At 40.5% G+C, this 19,476-nt stretch overlaps 2 protein-coding genes across 2 annotated transcripts; one reads left to right on the forward strand and one right to left on the reverse strand.

The window, feature by feature from the left end:
* The first annotated feature begins 58 nt into the window (after window positions 1-58).
* Window positions 59-9,853, forward strand: LOC113502987 (separin-like). The gene is made up of 13 exons (XM_026884768.1): window positions 59-245; window positions 452-586; window positions 849-915; window positions 1,478-1,650; window positions 2,052-2,225; window positions 2,844-2,986; window positions 3,584-3,711; window positions 4,491-4,839; window positions 5,249-5,417; window positions 5,914-6,049; window positions 6,391-6,555; window positions 8,510-8,655; window positions 9,295-9,853. Exons 1-13 carry the CDS (start codon window positions 128-130, stop codon window positions 9,432-9,434), a joined length of 2,043 nt encoding a protein of 680 aa, XP_026740569.1. The 5' UTR covers window positions 59-127; the 3' UTR covers window positions 9,435-9,853.
* A 267-nt stretch (window positions 9,854-10,120) lies between these two features.
* LOC113503125 (coiled-coil domain-containing protein 63-like) lies at window positions 10,121-18,331 on the reverse strand. The gene is given in 11 exon segments (XM_026884945.1): window positions 10,121-10,554; window positions 10,916-11,054; window positions 11,981-12,152; window positions 12,498-12,648; window positions 13,206-13,325; window positions 13,327-13,386; window positions 14,383-14,557; window positions 16,509-16,648; window positions 17,137-17,331; window positions 17,792-17,914; window positions 18,251-18,331. Coding segments are annotated over 11 exon segments (1,452 nt in total). The 3' UTR covers window positions 10,121-10,458.
* Between the last annotated feature and the right edge of the window lie 1,145 nt (window positions 18,332-19,476).

Raw genomic sequence — 19,476 nt, forward strand, 5'->3', positions numbered from 1 at the left:
TTTGCTTCAATACTACGTTTCTAAAACATCTATGCTTAATTGAAGTGTCAGATTTGAAATGAAATTTTGAATACCAATTTCATTCATGATAGTTTTATTAACAATTTTACCAAGATTGTGAATAACTATGGAGGATTTCGATGTGTTTACAAATGAGATTAACTTTACAAAGCCTCTATTCAAGAACATACTAAACAAATATGTTTATGAAGCGCCTCCTACACCTAACGGACCTAACTACCAGAGTAAGTTTTACATCTCGAAATTAATAAATAAAACTTAAATAAAGTAAACTCTGCCTTATATCATACTACTTTATTCTGGGTAAAATAAATCATTAGTTCTTTGTTTTAAGATAATAAATAAGCAGAATATTTAAATGTCACTTGCCTTATAAATCTTTGTTTTGTTATGAATAATGTGTAAACTATTTATTATTCTGCCTTTTTAGGCGGTAGGAAACTTATGGCTGAAGAATGTCTGGCGGTGAACGATGACGTCGGCTGTGCATTCCATTTGAGTGAGGCATCAGCAGCCTCTTTGAGGGCCATGGCAGTGTACAGAGATGAGCAGTCTAAGTCTGCTGGTTCGTAGCTATATCTATTTATACTCTATAGATAGATAGATAGAATATTCTTTATTTTACATCTCATGAGTAAAGAACTTAACAATGATGAATACTTGGTGCCACAATCGGAAGTCCAGGCGCTAGGCACTTGAATGTATCATTCTGGTTGTGTAATACTCAACTATACAGTGGTCTTGTCACAAATGTGAATCATCATGTATCCATTCCTGCTAATTAATTTCTCAAGTACTTGATTACTACATCCTGTCTTGTCTTTCAGCTGATAAACTGTACAAAATCAAAAGCTACATAAAGCCTGTGCAGGATTTGGTTGATGCACATCCTGTGTAAGTATATTTTTTTCTTTCTATTATGAGACTATGAGTACCCAAAAGATACTTTATAGAAAATGTTATCAGCCCTTCTAGAAAAAGGGAAGTATAATAGTCTTTTGGCATTATGAAAATTGACTCGTAGTTTATGATAGCGCCATCAATAAAAGTATTAATAATGATAAACGTCCCACTGCTGAACCTCTTCCCACACAGAAGGTTTGAGCTTGCTCACTGCAGTTTTGCAATTTCACATACCAATATTTGGAATCCAGGTTTCCTCAAAATGAACTCTTCATTTGCCAATGGCGTCTTAGAATAATCAAGACAGAACAAATAACTTTTAAAAAGTCTCATTGGTACTTGACTCCGTTGTGATATGGCTAATCCTACATTAAACATCTATAACCAATAAATCATTTTTCATGAATTATGATCAATATCAATATTATGAGATATTGAACCACTTTCTGGTATGAAAACGGTACAATAATCACATACACATCACAATATTGCAACAATGACCATTCACATAAATACATAATTCAAAGCAAATTGTTATCTTTATATCTTACAGACCAAAAACAGAAGCAAAGCTTTTAAACTTGTTGTCAGATGGCACAGATATCAGCAGAGATCTAGAAAAGTTCTCAATCAAGGATGAGGAGCCGTTCTATAGGACATACCTGAAATTCTCTAAAGAGAATAATGTTGACAACTTTCAGAAGATACTGAAAGAATTTCCTAAAGGTAAGGTTTAAGTGACACATAATTATTGTAGAAAGTATTAAATGTAACACAGAAAAACTTAGATGAAATTTCGTTGAGGAATTTCTAAATTAATATTACTAAATAAACATACCATACATGTCTCAAAACCTTACTTAAATATTGGTCTTGAAATTGTTTCGGACTGCCTAGTGATTAATTTTATTTTAAAACCCAAAAGTTGCAGTTGGTTATTATTTTACTGACTATTGTCCATTTACAGTGTGTTCCTAGCCTAATTTGGATACATTTTGAATAAGAAAATACAAAAATGTTTTATCCCCCTGAAAGAAATAGTTTTCACCTCAGATAGTTAAGAAATTATCTGTCAAAAAAATCGAGCTTTGATCATGTCCTAGTAATTAACAAAACTTCATTTTCAGAATGGACAGTGGTACAACTGACTGTACCATACAACCCTAATGAAAACTTGAAGCCATTGAATGAGTATCGGACGGATGTGACCTCTTTATTCCTTTGCACATACACCAACGACTACCAGGATGACAGCGTGATACCACCCATCACTGTGCATATACCTGCTAATATTACAAAAGGTATACAATCTAAAATCAAAAGTTATAATTGCAAGAAGACTGTTTTCCAGGCATTTTCAAGTTTGCAGCAATGACTCTAGGTGCAATTTTCTTAGCAATAAGTTCTTATTAAAATGTCAATGTACAGGAACCTACAAAACTTCTATAATTAAGGCTGTTGGGGTTGTGGAAGATAGATGCCGCTCTACGCCAAATAATGTGTTGTCTCGTTTTTTCGAAAGTCTTTTTATCCATATACATATGAATGTCACTGTCACGTACATAGTTTTGTGCAGCGACTTTAATCACCAGTTAATAAATGTTGATCAAAAGATGATGATCAAATTACCGTTTATAAATATTTCAGTAATAATTATACTTGATTTAGCCAGCACTGTAAAATCCAAAGAAAGGCGTCCATTTCGTCTTGCCATCCCTTTTGCTTCTGCTACTGCCCTGTTTATTCCTAAGCTCTATGAAGAGAAAAATACTCAGGATTTAGACAGATAGACCGCACTTTACCTGCAATCTACACGCAACTTGCAGTTCAAGAGCAGTCGACGCGACTGCTATAGACAGACAGACTGAAATGTGGTCCGTCTGTCTTTGACCTTTTCGCATTTATAAATTGCATTTTAGAAGGAGAAAAGCCACTGTTCACTGAGCTGTACTCCCTGTTGGACGAGAACTACAAAACGATTGATAACGCACAGTTCTTGAACAATAAGCGCTTAGTACAGAACTACTGGAGCCGGCGGGAGGATATTGATCTTCGTATGAAGGTAAATTTGTTTGTTCCTGAGTTATGCAAAGCTATGACTGCAGCGGATAGCCGAGTGGTTGACGTCACCACGCCAAACCCAATAAGCGCCTCTTGTCGCGGGTTTGATCCCCGCGTAGGACAAGCATTTGTGTGTGTGTGTGATACATCAATGCTTTTCCTGAGTCTGGGTGTCTTTGTGTACGTGACTTGAATGTTTGTCAAACCCTCCGCGACACAAGAATTAAATTCCTTAATGCGGGAGTCGTTTTTAAAAAACAACAAAGAAACTTTAGCAGTATTGCAGTGATACCAGTAAGACTACAAGTTGATAAAGAAATGGTTTGTAGAAGATTGTTGGTTAATAAAGTTGGTATAACGCCTGGCAGGTTTTGAAGAACGCGAAAAGCACCCGTCAGTCCCCTCTGCCGACGGTCTCCCTAGGAGGTCTAAGGAGGTAGATGTACAAGAGTCCCCTGCCGAAACGAAAGCAACACGCCACTGTACCCCATTTAGGATGCCGTCTCGCTTTTTCAACTACAACACTTTTATCCACCAATCGTGTAGACATTCTCCTATTCCCTTTAAAAGATTTCTCTAATAACATTACTTATTTTAGAGTGTAATAAACGTGATGGATAAGGAGTGGCTCGGCGGGTGGGGTTGTTTGCTAACCGGCAAGCTGATAGACAAGACTTTGAAGGAGAAAGTCATTAAATTAGTTGACACCACCATCTCAGACTGGGGGTAAGCTCTTATATATTCCATCTTTCACAGAACATATGTTACTGAAACATACTTATTTTCCATTTTTTATAGTAATCTACTATGTATGTCATTTCATTGTATGATTTTATCTTTCTTTTAAACATGCTGCTTTAAACAGGAATAAGAAAGGTAAAAGTTGAAACTTGGTTTCCATATATTTAATGAAAAGTAAATATAATGAATGATCATGGTGACATTCAATTTCTCTTTAACTAAACTAATTTATCTCTTAATTATAATTCTAGGACTAAATTAATATGGAATGGCTCACTATTTATTAGTTTTTGTAAATCAAAAAATGTATATCCTATCAGTATTTTGTATTTAATTTGTAAAATTTGTCTAATAGAGATGATGACTGGGTATAAAGAGAAAAAATCTCATTAGTCCCTCAGTTACATAATTGAAAAGTATGAGACACGTATTTTTTCCTTTTTCAGAAAAACTAGAATTGACAAAGATTAACTCCTTTAAAGTTTAGGAGAGGCTGCTTGTGACGTAACGATAGAGTAAAATTTATACTCAATCGTGACGTCACGCGTAAGTTTCATTCACTGTAATTTGGTCAATTTATGTTTGCGGGACCAATTAAAAAATACGTCTCCATTATTATACAAAAAACTACAAGACGGACACTGCAAAAAAAATTGTCATCATCCCTATTATAGAAAACAGTAAATCTTAAGACCCTGTATATTAACAATGTAGGCTTTTTGTCCAGCTACTTAAAGTATCTATCATTCATAAATTATTTACAGATTCATCCGGCTCACTCAAAAACAAAGAGTCCTACTCTACAATCTAATAGAAAGTTGTCCAGTGTTGCAATCGCAACAAATAAAAACTTGTATCAGAAGGATATTAACTGAGTATGGCAATTCAGAAGATGTGAGACAAGTTTTAAACCCGGAATGCGGAAGTTGCACCAAAGAGTTTAAGTTTTTAAATGAGTTGTGTTTGAAATGCTTGTCAAAAAGTTTTGAGAAGTTACATCATTTTAGCTTAGTCGATGGTATAAGGGCGTTTTCTCAAGCTGTGATGCAAATTAAGGATAATGATGAATTGAAAAAGGCTAAAAGGCATCCTGTTATACTTATTGTAGATGAGGTTAGTTCTCAACCTTATTTCTGTAGCAGCAAAGTTCATTGTATATATTCAAGAAGCTGAGCACTTTCCAGGGTTTGACGTTTTTTGCCCATTTTAAATTAACAGATTTCATTTTGTTTTGTTACAACCAAGACTAGGGCAATGCTCAATCGAGCGTTCCGTTTCTTTACAATACACGGGCCGAGATTTGTGTATTTACTATTTGATAACTTGCACTCCTGGCTACATTTACTTATTTTATTAATACCGATCAATTAAATATAAATTGTATTTAATAAAACACTGTCAACTATAATGTGACTAAACAGTTGTTGAATATGTTTTCCTAAAGAAGCTTAAACCAAATTATCTCTTTATTTTAATTTCTTATCATCACTCTGTAGTTTTCAAATAAGTCACTCGTTTTCAGATGCTAGACACATTCCCTTGGGAGACTTTACCCATACTGAACCAACACCCTGTATCGCGCATGGAAAACATACACTTTCTGTACTACCTGTATAAAATACACGAGAAGAAAATTTGTGATGGATACTTCAATGCGAAATGTGATGTTGGAAGATATGTTATAAATCCAGGTAAGTGTTAACTTGGTACTCTTTTTATTTAATTAAAATATTATTTGACCGACGCGGAAAATATTTTTCGAGTTGTAAAACTTTGCTGGCCATGATACTTTTGCGGCTCGGCGGCGTAATATTGTTTAACAGCGCTTACAATATTCAATCGTGAATTTAAGTTGCCTATTGCTCCAGATTTTACTAAATCCTTCGATTGAGTTTGAATCTGTATTTCAATTTGCCGATCTCGTCTCGAAATCCATTGAAAAAAACGGATAGGTCATAAATACTCAATTCTTTATCGCAAATATGCGCCCTCCTTAGCGTTTTGTTTTACTCATTTGCAGTAAAATGAGCAAACGCGCCATGTTTGCTCATTTTACTGCAAATTACACTGTTAACGCGACGCCCACAGCGCCATCTAGTTTGTACAATGATTATCACCCCAAAACGTTAGCGTCCAATATAGTTGAAAGAAGGCCAGGCCATAATGTGTGGTTATATAATGTTATAGAGAAGAACTTGGACCGCATGGAGAACAGAATGACCTCGTTCGTGCAGTACTGGTGTCCTGCGTGGAGCGGCCACGTGGGCGAACTGCCCTCGCCTAACGACTTCATATCGCATCTCACGCAGGCTGATATATTCTTGTAAGTTGACCTAGTTTGTGTGGGGCTTAGTAGTCTGATACGTTATAGGTTGGTATGTGAGTGAGTGTGTGTGCGGGCGTGCGGGCGTGTGTATGCGTGTGTGTGTATGCGTGTGTGTGTGTGTGTGTGCGTGTGTGTGTGAGTGCGCGTGTGTACGCGTGTGTGTGTGTGTGCGTGCGTGTGTGTGTGTGTGTGCGTGCGTGTGTGCGATTTTGTTGGCACGCGCGCGTCTGTTCGTATGTTTTGTAGACGCGAACGTATGTGTGAGTGTTCCGTTTTTATAGTAAAGTTTGTAGTTGCTATACTGTTTAGATACGTTAACTGTGATAGTGGTGTCGCAGGTACTGCGGGCACGGTGACGGCTGCCAGCTGGGCGCCGGCGGAGTGGAGCGAGCGAGGGGCGGCGCGCTGTGCGTACTGGCGGGCTGCGGGTCTGTGCGGGAGGCCGCGCCCGCGCCGCGAGCGCCGCCCGCCGCCGCGCACCACATGCTGCACATAGCGGGCTGGTGAGTACCCACAGGGCGCTGTGCGGCTGGCGGGCTGCGGCTCCGTGCGGGAGGCCGCGCCCGCGCCGCGAGCGCCGCCCGCCGCCGCGCACCACATGCTGCACATAGCGGGCTGGTGAGTACCCACAGGGCGCTGTGCGGCTGGCGGGCTGCGGCTCCGTGCGGGAGGCCGCGCCCGCGCCGCGAGCGCCGCCCGCCGCCGCGCACCACATGCTGCACATAGCGGGCTGGTGAGTACCCACAGGGCGCTGTGCGGCTGGCGGGCTGCGGCTCCGTGCGGGAGGCCGCGCCCGCGCCGCGAGCGCCGCCCGCCGCCGCGCACCACATGCTGCACATAGCGGGCTGGTGAGTACCCACAGGGCGCTGTGCGGCTGGCGGGCTGCGGCTCCGTGCGGGAGGCCGCGCCCGCGCCGCGAGCGCCGCCCGCCGCCGCGCACCACATGCTGCACATAGCGGGCTGGTGAGTACCCACAGGGCGCTGTGCGGCTGGCGGGCTGCGGCTCCGTGCGGGAGGCCGCGCCCGCGCCGCGAGCGCCGCCCGCCGCCGCGCACCACATGCTGCACATAGCGGGCTGGTGAGTACCCACAGGGCGCTGTGCGGCTGGCGGGCTGCGGCTCCGTGCGGGAGGCCGCGCCCGCGCCGCGAGCGCCGCCCGCCGCCGCGCACCACATGCTGCACATAGCGGGCTGGTGAGTACCCACAGGGCGCTGTGCGGCTGGCGGGCTGCGGCTCCGTGCGGGAGGCCGCGCCCGCGCCGCGAGCGCCGCCCGCCGCCGCGCACCACATGCTGCACATAGCGGGCTGGTGAGTACCCACAGGGCGCTGTGCGGCTGGCGGGCTGCGGCTCCGTGCGGGAGGCCGCGCCCGCGCCGCGAGCGCCGCCCGCCGCCGCGCACCACATGCTGCACATAGCGGGCTGGTGAGTACCCACAGGGCGCTGTGCGGCTGGCGGGCTGCGGCACATTCGACCATGGAGAGGTTGAAAAACACTCACATACTTTCGCATCGGACCAACTCATTTCTAGCTTGGAACCCGTGGCACTTGCTATCTCAGTTTTTTATGATAAGGCACCAACCACCACACACCTTAAGGCAGGACGATAAAAAAAACCTCAGACTAAAGCCGGGGGCCGGAAGCTCGCTGCCACCACTGCGTCCATTGCCGGGAAGACACGACGCAACACACTCGCCGAGTATGTTGCTTGGGAGGAGCCGCGCCGTGTCCTCACAAACGAAGGTGGAAGCGATCTGTCGCTGCCGGCCGTAGTGCGGAAGATAGTCGGAAGCGTAGAGTCGTGGGACGCGGTGGTGTCCTTCTGCGAGGACGGGATAACGCAAAAGGAAACTGCGGAGCGGGAGAGGGAGATCTCGACTCCCTTCCCCGGCCGCAGAAAGCGCACCGGGCGCAGGAAGAGGGTGGAAAATGCCCTCTTCCAACCCCCGTGAGTGGGTCCAGGGGTGAGGGACTTAGGGAAGCCTCCCGCACACTATTCCATGGACCCGAGGCGGATTGCCTGAGGCGGTGCCCGGGGTAGGCTTACACCCGCACTCTCATTTTGAATCCCCGCGGCCCCGCGTGTCCACGTGCGAGGAGATGCCGGGGGATTTTAGCCGGTAAGAGTCCGGCACACCCGTCTGCCTCTCCCCGGGCGTAGAAAGTCCATGAGGATTTCCCCCCGCAATAAAAAGCCGATATAAAAACCTCAGACGAAAGCAGGCGACACTTATTAAGAATAAATCCACAGCAAATAATAATAAAAACAAATACCAAACCAATATGAAAAATAACACTACGCTCCGCCACAATCGCTTCTGACCACCTAATAATATGTATATCCATTTAGGAAACCCAATAAATCAAAAGAAAATTGACCTTATCATAGCAAATTGCCATTCAGTGTTCCAGTATTTTTGTAACGAAACCTTAAAATCCTTTTTTTACTACTTTTCCAGCCCCATGGTAGTGGGTATGCTGTGGGAAGTCACAGATCTGGAAGTGGACAAAGTGATCAGTACGCTGTTATCCCTGTTCGTGCCTTCTGAAGCGCCCGTCGCGTGGGCTAACGTGGGCAAAGCTAAGTGGAGTCATGGCGTATTAGGTAAGATATATACTACAATCTCTTATTATAAACCTGATGTTTTACCACCACGTTTTATAGGGGATACTATTATGGTTGACAGAGATTGGAAACTAGAATCAATTACCATAACTATAACGTTTTTAAAAGTGCCTGGAAAACAGGCCTTTTTTAAAACTAGCCAATTTGATTTTGTTGTGAAAGCGTGACAGCGCAATACGCGTTGTAGAACGGCATCTCTTTTCCACTTCCGCAATATTTTCAATACTTGTAAGTCGTGGCAGTATTCCCCCTGAACCAAGTAGTCTCTCTAATTGCTTTACATGTCGCCTTATTGTCTACCGAGGATAAATTATACTCCAGATCATGCTTCAGTAAACTCACTCTTTTCCAAAAAATAATAAGAAACACGGCCGAGTTACTTTTGCGTTTGTTCCATTCAGTCGTTCTTATTTGTCTAGTTGATACTAAATTACAATCCTTTTAGACCCGTTTTTTAACCGCTTCTGATTCCATGCTGGGGTTAGGCATCCCCACTCTTCTTCAACCGCATTTTCCATGGTTACACAGTATTGTTAAAGTAGCCAAGTCTATCCCATCATCTTCGTCTAAGCCTAACGCGTCATTTTTTACTATAGTAATTATATATTATTTATCTAGACACATCAGTAGAACAGAAGTCGCCAGTAACACCGGAGCGGTCGTTGCTGCGAGCTATCTGTCAGGCGCGGGGCTCAACGGGCTATATCATGATCGCCAGCAGTGTGGTAGCAAGGGGGCTGCCGGTTAAAGGAATATGAACTTTGTGATGTAACAAATAGAGGACAATTCTATTTGTTACTAGTATGTAGATGTTTGGTCGCTGGAAGGACTGCCTGCCTGTTGGATGTGGACCTTACTACTTAGGTAATACAGTGTGATTTACTTTGTTACTTGTTACAATTTTGTGGAACCTGACAGTAAAGAAATTTGCTTTAAAGTTACTGGTATGTTTGTAATTTCCTACATCTAGACACTTTCGATTTTGCCTTTCTGCCAACTTCAAAATCAGATCATGTAATTTCCTTCCAAATCAGTGGAACATATGAACAAATACTTTTTTTGTGAATAATATAAGTAAGGTACGTGTAGTGCTATTATTTGTAATGTAGGACTGTAAATATAGATCTAATCACATTTGTGTAAATAGGCAAAATAAATGAAACATTGTTTCGATGAATGATTTTAATTTTAATCTTAACCCTGGTCAACTTTATAAAATATATAACACAATCATGTTTTATTCATACTAAACTTTATTAATAAACATCAAGTAAATAACAAATTATATCGTAATTTATAAAACTTAGCCAACATTGCAAGAGTAATATCAAAGTAAATTGGGAATCATGAATTTAGCTTTATTCGGATATACACACTAATACATAATACATTAATTGTGCTTCTACATTTTTTAGATACTATTTCTAATGTTTTCTTTCTTATCTTCTGGTATGACCAAAGTTAATACCGTCTAACATTAACAAAAGCTTGCAATTAACGTGTTAACTGGTAACATCCAAATTGAAAACACCCAACTATATGACGACAGCTTGTAGTGTCGTGGAAACTGACAATAATTATGGTATTCCGACCGAGGGGTATCGTGTTGCCAGTTAACTGGGTTGAGGAAGTCAGATAGGCAGTCGCTCCTTGTAAAACACTTTTACTTAGCTGACTTTGGTTAGACTGGAAGCCGACTCCGACAGAGTTGGGAAGAGGCTAGGATGTTGATGAATATAAGATAAGGTTTTAAAAATGATAACAACGAATATAGTAAGTTCCTTAGGCGTGTGAAGGTGCAGCTTCTCTCGCTCGAGCGCGTCGTCGGCGTGATGACGGCGGGGTGCGCTCCTTGGACTCCAACTGACGCTGGATGGCCTGCCGGGATTCATAGATTCTTATGTATATCAGTTGTGTTCGTATTATAGAAGTTGTTTAATGTAAACTAGAAGCTATGATTGGGCATTCATGTAAAGTACTTATAGTATATGGCAATCTGTATGTGTTTAACAATTTATTTATTTAGAATTTATGAAGATAGAAAAAAAACAAATGTACAAGGATGCGGCTTATTTCTAAAGAAATATCTACCAGCACCTGCAATAGGATGTAACTCTTGTGTAATCATATCAACAATTTTTGACACAAAAATGCATATCTATTCAATCAAAATTGGAATAAATCATTGTTTAAAAGAAAAATTGACTGTTGTTGATCTAATTTTGAAATGATACATTACCTCATCAAGTTTGATGACGTCGACAATTTCGAGGATCTTCTTCTCCACACTTTTGATGTAAAGGCGCGCGTTCGTAACGTTTATATCGAACGGTTTGCCTAACAGCTTCAGCAGAGGCAGCGAGTCGCAATCCGACGATCTAGAATGGAGCAAACCTTAAAGTTTTTTAGCAATGATAATTCGCGCAAGAGTTTTCCGCTAGAGGCGCTAGTGAAGTAAAAATAAGGAGTGAGAATAAGTTTTTTTACAAAACAAAGGAACGGTAGAAAAATCTAACAAGATTCAGGATTGAGAATCTGAATAAGAGTACTTTGTGTTGAATCCAGGATGGCCTCAAAACTTGGATGACCCCTAGCACAGACAAAATTAAAATGAGGATGCCCTAAGCCGGCAGTTGAAAAAATGATTCTTTTCCATTATTGAATACGTACTGACGCCTATGATGTGAATACTTGTGGAGTTTGATACTGCGTCATACTACCATATCAATACTGGGTCAAAGCATCAGCTTTGACCCAGTATTTTCAATTACAAATTCTTTTTTTGGATGGGAAATCATCAAATAACTTCTTCCGCTTTCAGTTGCACGTAACAGTGACAGACTTACACACAACAAAACACACTAGCAAAAACCCACCCATGTTCCTTCCTTTGCCCTTCGTATAGTTACCGGCACGGTTCTCGAGCGCTGACCTTCACCTGCGCAGAAGTCATTTTTTGGGTCCCTTTTGCGGTGTGAAGTGAGGCGCGGGGCGGATTAAGTGCAGTGATTGGCCCGCAGTGCATCGCGTCATAGCCTTCACTCGTGATTGGTTGAAATTCGTTCTTTGCTGCAGTTGCATGCATCTCAAGACGTCGAGTACGCACAATTGATTAGCGTTTTATTTAACGATGCGCAAAGCGATCCCCACTCTTCCGTCGAGCGCTCAAGATCCGTGCCACTAACTATACCTCTTGCATTGTCCATACGAACGTATGAATCCTGCCTATATTTTTTTACAATCCTCCCTGTAAAGAATAATTCCTTTGATGTTTATAACACTTGTCCTCATCTGGTATACTGACACGGCCAGCGCGTGTATCTGCTGCAGCAGCATGGCCAGCACTTGCGAGGATTTCTCGCAAGTCTCCCGCGCGCTGGCCGTGGCAAGTCGCTTCTCCTCCAGGGCGCTGCGGAGCGACTCGATGCTGTCCTGCTGCTTGTACAGCTTCGCTTGGTGTTTGGCGTTTTCTTCCTCTGTGGAAAATAATAAAAAGTTTTCTAGATTCAAGGCACTTAAGGTGAAAAATGTATGTTAGGGGTAATATCACTTCCTAGTGTAAAGCGTACTGTTAAGTGACGTCACATGAGATTTTATTTTCACTGTATCCCCGTCATTTTTTACGAGATAAACATTTGCGCGATTTTTTTTGGAATATCTCTGACGGATAAAACAGTTTTTTTATGAAATACTCTTTTGGTGTTTTATTTTTAATTTTTCGTTAAAGTGGGTGTGTTTTTTGGGAGTCCAAATTCAACGAGTTTTCCGTTAGTACTTAGCGCGCACGTCACTATTTAAATGGGGCCTCATGAAAACCTTACCAATATTAACTTTGAGCATCTTGACGTTATCGCTCAAGTTCTTGAGTTCCGTACACACTTCGTTGATATAGTTGAAGAGGGCGTAGTTCTCTTCCTCTCGCCGGGTGAATTCCTGTATCAGCTTGTCTACGTCTTCTTCGCCTGCAAACTCCTGGGAAAAGGTTCAATTTAGATTATATAAAAGAAAAGTTCTTATTAGAAAGCTAGGCCAAAGGCCTCTTACGTATTAAAAAGCGATATACAATAACCATGATGCTTTTGCATTTGCGAGTTTGATTATAATTTATGCCAACATCATGTAACATAATGTGATCGTTCCTAATGAGCCTTCACCGATTAGGTACCTATGATGAAGTTTACTTTTGAGGAACTGTTAGGCATCCACTTGTCTGTGCGGTTCGTAATATGCCGATACGGTCACTGCGCACCGTGCCCGATGGACAGTTACTACAAGCCACTCACAAAAACAAAAAATTATAAAGCCCCGACGTTAAAAACTTGCACCTCCATAACTTACAAATAGTTCGACTGATTTTCATCAAACATCTAAGAACACTTGCACATAATTCGCCTTTGATACAAAACAATCTTAATTGAAATCGCTCTATCCGTTTGTCAACACGCCTAAATATTATATGACCCCTTTTTTGCGATGGGGGCTTAAAAATACAGGCGCCTTCTTAAAAAGACATTACAAGTAGCTCTTACCCGTATAGCATCAAGGATGTTCACGTAATTATTGTAGATCCTCATCTCCTCTTCCTGCTGCTCCAGTTTCTTGGCCTCGGCTTTGGCGTCCGCCGCCGTCAGCCGCACCGTGCCCTTCGTGGCGTAGGAACTCTTCCAGCTTCAGGCTGTGGTCCAACTGGCGCTGAAGCTCACGTACTTCCTGAAAAATTGTGAATCAACCTTAAGCTGATGGGCACTTAGGTAAGTGATTGTCTATATGTCTTTTCATTCCGCCTTAGTATGACAGAAAACATGATAGATAAAGAGAAAGAAAAAAATTCAAAAGAAGCCGACCCCAAAATAGTTGGGAAAAGGCTTAGCCAATGATGATTGTGTTGAACTCAGATACCTGTTTCGTTATTGTAAATGTGATTTTCTCCAAAGCACTTAAAGGAGGAGAATCTAGGTAGGTACTTTATTAAATTCAAAGGGAGATGTTTTGTAATCTAGGGAAAATATATATTTTTTATTGTTAGTTAATTACTAGTCTAACAATATCCATGGGTAGTCTGAAAGATGTCGTCATTATTGACCTGACCGCCATTGTAACCCTCAGTGTTGTGTATTATTTTATAATTTAATTCCCATGATGAGAGCATCATGAGAATTAAAACATAAAGCATAAACGTTAATAATGCAAATCTTATATATCTCAAGAGGTGACTCATATAATGAATGTTTTTGAAGTTAAACTGGTCAACTACAAATGTATCATAGCAGCGATCTATAATTGATATTCCCAGAGGTGAGAATAGAATTTTAGGTAACTAAGGACAGACGCGAGGCAATGGAACTCTTCGACATTCTACTCGTATAAGCGACTACCTTCAGAAAAACAGATAGAAGAGTATCATTAAGGCAGAAGAACATTTAGAATGTTCGATGACATAGACAGACGTAGCTTAGACATAGACCTTAGTTTGGGATGAAAGCGTAAAATTATGTTCGACTAATAGTTTTGGGTAATTATACTAAGATCTATGTCGAATGGGGAACCGTTCTTACTGCACTTCCCTTAATACTACTAATGATCTGTCTGTGTCTTGTCTCGTTTATCGTTTTTGTTGAGCTTTCTTTTCTTGTTTTTCTGTAAGGAGAAAAATCACCTCGCGATAGGCCAGTGGGGAAATAAAGGTAACTCCAAAGATAATCTCACCAGGCAATGCTTCCTATAGTCTATAGCCGCCTTCTCCTTCAGCGCGTCGAGCTTGGAGCACCACTCTTCGCGCTGGTCGTACGTGGAGATGGCCTGCTCCAACAACTCAATGATCATGGCTTTGCCATCCATCAGCCGTTTCAGCTGGTTCTTCCATAGCGTGTTGAAGAATTGGCTGAAAACCAAAGTTCAGGTAGTTTAGGGCTTAAGAGCTTAGTATTTCGTTATTCATGAGGTTTTGTCGTGGCATAGGAAAGATTAAAATAAGTCAGGTTTTGATGAATTTGCTCGAATAAGTGAATTACATTTAAAACAAACAGAAATCCAACTATTATTTGAAGTCATTTTCGAAGTTCTGTGAGGATACTCGCGTTTTTATTACTTAAGTACAGTCGTTAGTACTCAATTTTTATTGCTTTTCGTTTGTGTATTATAGACAGGCGATTTTTTCTACAGTGATCGAGTATGAGCCTTGTGTTAATTGCTTAACAATATGTATAAGTGAATATTTTAGCTAAACCGCGCGACGCAAGGAATTTTTTTCTTTTAAATAGACATTTATAAATTCACATTTTCGTTGCAATTTCAATCTTTTTACCAAGATCAGTGAGCAAGATAAAATCCGTATCGCATAATTTAATTTCAATATGCAATATTCGCATAACATAAAGGATAAGTTATGGTTATTAAATAAACAATAACCAGCGTTAACTTTATCTGTACGATCTTATCGAAACAATCGGTTTGTGTAACAAGAAAATACAATTTTGAATAAAACGGGACGCGTATTGTGACGTCACGAAATTTAGAATTGATAAAGTGACGTAAATGGTTGCGTTCAGCCAAACAAGTTGAAGGTCTATTAAAGTAATAGTATTATTTCAGTTCTGGAAGTGGTGGTCATGGTATACTTAATTGTCTATATCGTCTCACATTATTTGACTGCACAGATAGACTGTTTGAGATCACTTCAAACCCACTGCGTGCGACTTGTCTCGGGTTCGATTCCCGTGTAGAACAAGAGTTTTCAGACTTTGTGTATTTAACCCGGCGATATAAGAATTAAATTCCTTAATCGGGAGTCTTTTTGTATTTAGGGAGGTTATTGGTCTTAGCTGTGGTTAACTATGTAAATACTTAATTGCTCGATAAAAACTCTGTCAACAACTAGGCATATCTAATTGAACGTTGTCATTCAATTGTTCATTGACGTTAGATAAGACCAATATAGTATTTTGTACATTTTCGTGTTAAACAAAAAGTACAGGTATACTTAAAACTGCTCCGATAATTTGTATTGTGTATTAAATAGAAAATAAATAACTTAAACAATTAGTTTAAGACCTTATAATAGTCATAATCATCATGAACTGTGTGTTTCGAATGAACTTTCTTATGTTTTTCATTCACAATTCAAACGTAAGACGAATGCTTTAAAAAACTTATTTGTAGTATACCTATATTAATACTTAATAGCAAGTGAGCTCGCGAGGAACGGCTATAGCACCCATGACTCATTTCAACGTGATCTGCGGTTGATTACCAAACTTTACATTAGCACATCAGGGCCGTCGCTCTAAATCATGTTAGTATTGCAAATGCAATGTATGTTTATCATTAGCCAATCACCTTGAGCGTCAAATTAAATACATATAATAAATCCTTATTGCCCATTGTTATATTTACAGATGATGGCGGGTTTTTCTCTATATTTTTTAATTATATTTAAGAATCGCGTAGCTATACATTTAAAAAACCGACGTAGCGCTACAACTGCTAAGATTTTGCTACAAAAATTACGGACGAACTATGGAGTCCAGATTTCACTGAATGAGAGTCAAGGACGGTCACTAGAGTCAGTAGCGACTGGGTATGGAGCACGTGAACACTCTTATGTTATACAAGATAGTATAAGAACTGGAATCCCCTACTGGACTCACAAGATAGAAGTCGCAGAGGAAAGGACGACGGGACGAGCACGAGCTGTGTGTGATTTCAGGCTGAAATGGTTGTTTGGTTGAAGCTTGCAGAAGTCAGTTTTGCAATAAACACGTTTTACGTCAGTTTGAACTCCGTTTATGTTTTAAGGTACGCTGTTATATATGTACAGCAAGGTTTGTCCTTACCGGTCCCTCAGTAGCCGGTCTATCTCAAGCCTCATGGAGTAGTTCTCGCTGTTGACGGTGTTGAACTTCTTCATGGCTGTGTCCAGCCGGTTCTCCAATTGACTGATCAGCGTTTGGCTGTTTAACGCGTTGGCGTAGGCCTGACGAGAAATATGGTACAAATATTACACGTTCTTTTTTTGGAGTCGCGTCAAAAGACGGAAAGGTGAAAGGGTTAGCATGAAGAGAAAAATAGTACCGGTTAATTTGGTAAAATGTGATTTGTGGACATTATATTGTAAATGGGAGCTAAAGTAATTAAAATGTCAACCAAAGTTATGCTGCGACTATAAATGATAAAGACTCTTGCATGCCTATTTCGTGAAAGCCAAGAGCACACGAGGTAACACTTTAAGCCGTAAATTTTGGAAAGCAGTTAATTTAATAGTTTACACGTATATTTTTAAGGTCCCGTACCCCAAGGGTAAAAACGAAACTTTTCTTTAATTTATTGTCACCCAACCCATTTAGTTATCTTTATCCGGTTTATAGGAAACCCTCAAGTCCAACTCACACTTCACCAGTTTTTATGTTTATATTAATTGTTCGTGAACTTCTTAAATGTCAGATTTTGTAGGTTTCTACTCACAATCTCGAACCCAGTACCCTTCGACCGTAGTGCTTTGATCTCCTTCTGCACTTGTTTGAGTAAGAAGTCCAGCTCTCTGATGGTCTCTCTGTGGTCCTTCACCTCTGCTGAGAACTTCTCGTGCTCTTTCAGAAGACTGATCAGCTTCTCTCGGCTTCTGGCACCTTCTAGAACGTTTGATGTGCTTTTTGTGAACTGCAATGAAAATAACAAATTGTTTGAAGGATGGTAACCATTATGATGATATGGATGGTAAGAAGGGTTTGTGCTAGTACTGCTAAGGACTGCCCCATGGAGGAATAGCCCAAAATTACATGTAAAAGAGACAACAGCAAAATTGATGTATTACTTTAGATACGGTACCTAAAGTATTACTGAAACAGTTTTGTTTCCAAAAGTTTCTGTTCTATTAAAAGAAGAGAACAAGGCAACGGCAAGTTCGATTATAATAATTTTTAAAAATTGAAAGGTTACTCCGTTCAAACCAATTAGTACCTTATAATTCTCAAATTTATTCCAGTTTAAACCTCAAACCGGAATCATCACGGTTGTCTATGTGCATGTGATTTGTATGTTTTTAAACCCCCCGCGGCACAAAGATTGAATTGCTGACTGCGGGAGTCGTTTAAAAAAAACATCAGTAGATATTACAAACCTTTAATTCCATCATAATCTTCTCAAGTTCTCCATTCAGCGTGTTGATAATGTTCTTCTGCATCCTGAGGGTCGGCTGCACGCTGGACAGCACGTTGGCGCGGTCTATCTCCATAACCCTGAACTGTAACACATCATGTTGATCATGTACAAGTAGATCCTCTTGTATTTAAGCAGTTAAGAATTAAAGGATTTTGCCCAAGTCTTAAGGCAAGCCTTTTAATTGGTTGCGGTTCTGAGTCGGCCAATCCAGTGGGTTGTTGAATTTAGTAAGAAGTTGTTAAAATAAATTATGAAATTGCCAAGTTTTCTCGAAGTTTGTAAGTGAAGACAATTTTGTTGTTGTATGGGTATTACCCATTTTTGTTTTCGTCAAGTAAATATTTATTTATTTATACCTAGACCTGCAAGTAGTGATTTCAACCTAGCTATTAAGAACCTGGTACCATTATTTACTGACCTGTCTTTGCAGCTTAGACAGTTCATCTTCAGCGATTTTCTCCATCTCCATATCATCAGTAGGAGCTATTATCGCTGCCATCTTTAATATTCCCACTTCGCTTTCCTTAAATATTTAATAAACACCAAATAGCTGTTCTCGGCTAGTCCGGTTTGGTTGGATCGATACCGTTGCCTGGCTACTAAAACGATAGCTCTTTTCAAGACATATAAAATATTTATTGATGACTCTTTCTGTAAGTAAGTAAACTATTCATTTAGCCAGGAGTATACTCTAACTATGACGGACGTTAGCTGACGCCTAGTATAAAGCTAGATCTTGGTTTAGGCAAACTGGTAGGCTTTAATAGGCGGTTTTTGCGAAAGATCTATGAATGGATTAGCGTCAATGATAGAATGCAGTAATAATCTAGTTCAAATTCTATTTTGTAAAATTCTGGTTTGGGTTTCTTTAGCCAAAGGAAGAAACTGAGCCCTATTAACGAGGAGTCCGAAATTTTACTATCCATGCATTTAAGTTGTTTTTGTTTTTACCCTATTTCGTTTTAACCCTCCGTATCGCAGGTCCAACTCTTCGTTGAACGCCTATTTTGTACCTTATTGTTGACGAAAGTTCTTCTCCATTTGACCCCAGACTGTGATATCCTGATCTACTTCAAACCCTAAGAATTATAAATATGAAACCATCAAGAACAGATCAATATCTTCCTACCACTTATTATAATACCAGCCTATCTAAGACTGTTGGGCACAAGGTTCGAGCATCGATCACCACGCTAGCTCATTGCGGCGATGTCATCTGGAATCCAGGTTTCCTCCCGATGTTTTCCTTCTCCATTTGTCAGTAGTGTTTAAAAATAAGTAAAACGGCTTCGTCTGCAAGAATAAATATAAAACACATATTTTTCATACCCAAATACGTGTCTAAACTAACAATATGTTCAGACGTCATACATTAAGACGTTTTCCATGGCTTCACATTCACTTATCTGTACTAAGTCGATTAGAATACTTACAAAAACCTTACCAAAGTTAACGTGCCGTCAAAAAGCCTCATCTAATTATTATAATCACGTTTTTGTTCCCACCACACTTCGGCTTGCTCATGCGTCGATTAACAAGCGTGCAATCAACACTTTCATCTGGAGTTTCTAGTTTACTTCAGCTGTTTTGAGTAAGAGTACCGTGAACGGTAAATGATTATAGTAGCCGAAAAAAGATTTGAGG

Source organism: Trichoplusia ni, chromosome 18, assembly GCF_003590095.1.
Source record: "Trichoplusia ni isolate ovarian cell line Hi5 chromosome 18, tn1, whole genome shotgun sequence".
Classification (NCBI taxonomy): Eukaryota; Metazoa; Arthropoda; class Insecta; order Lepidoptera; family Noctuidae; genus Trichoplusia; species Trichoplusia ni.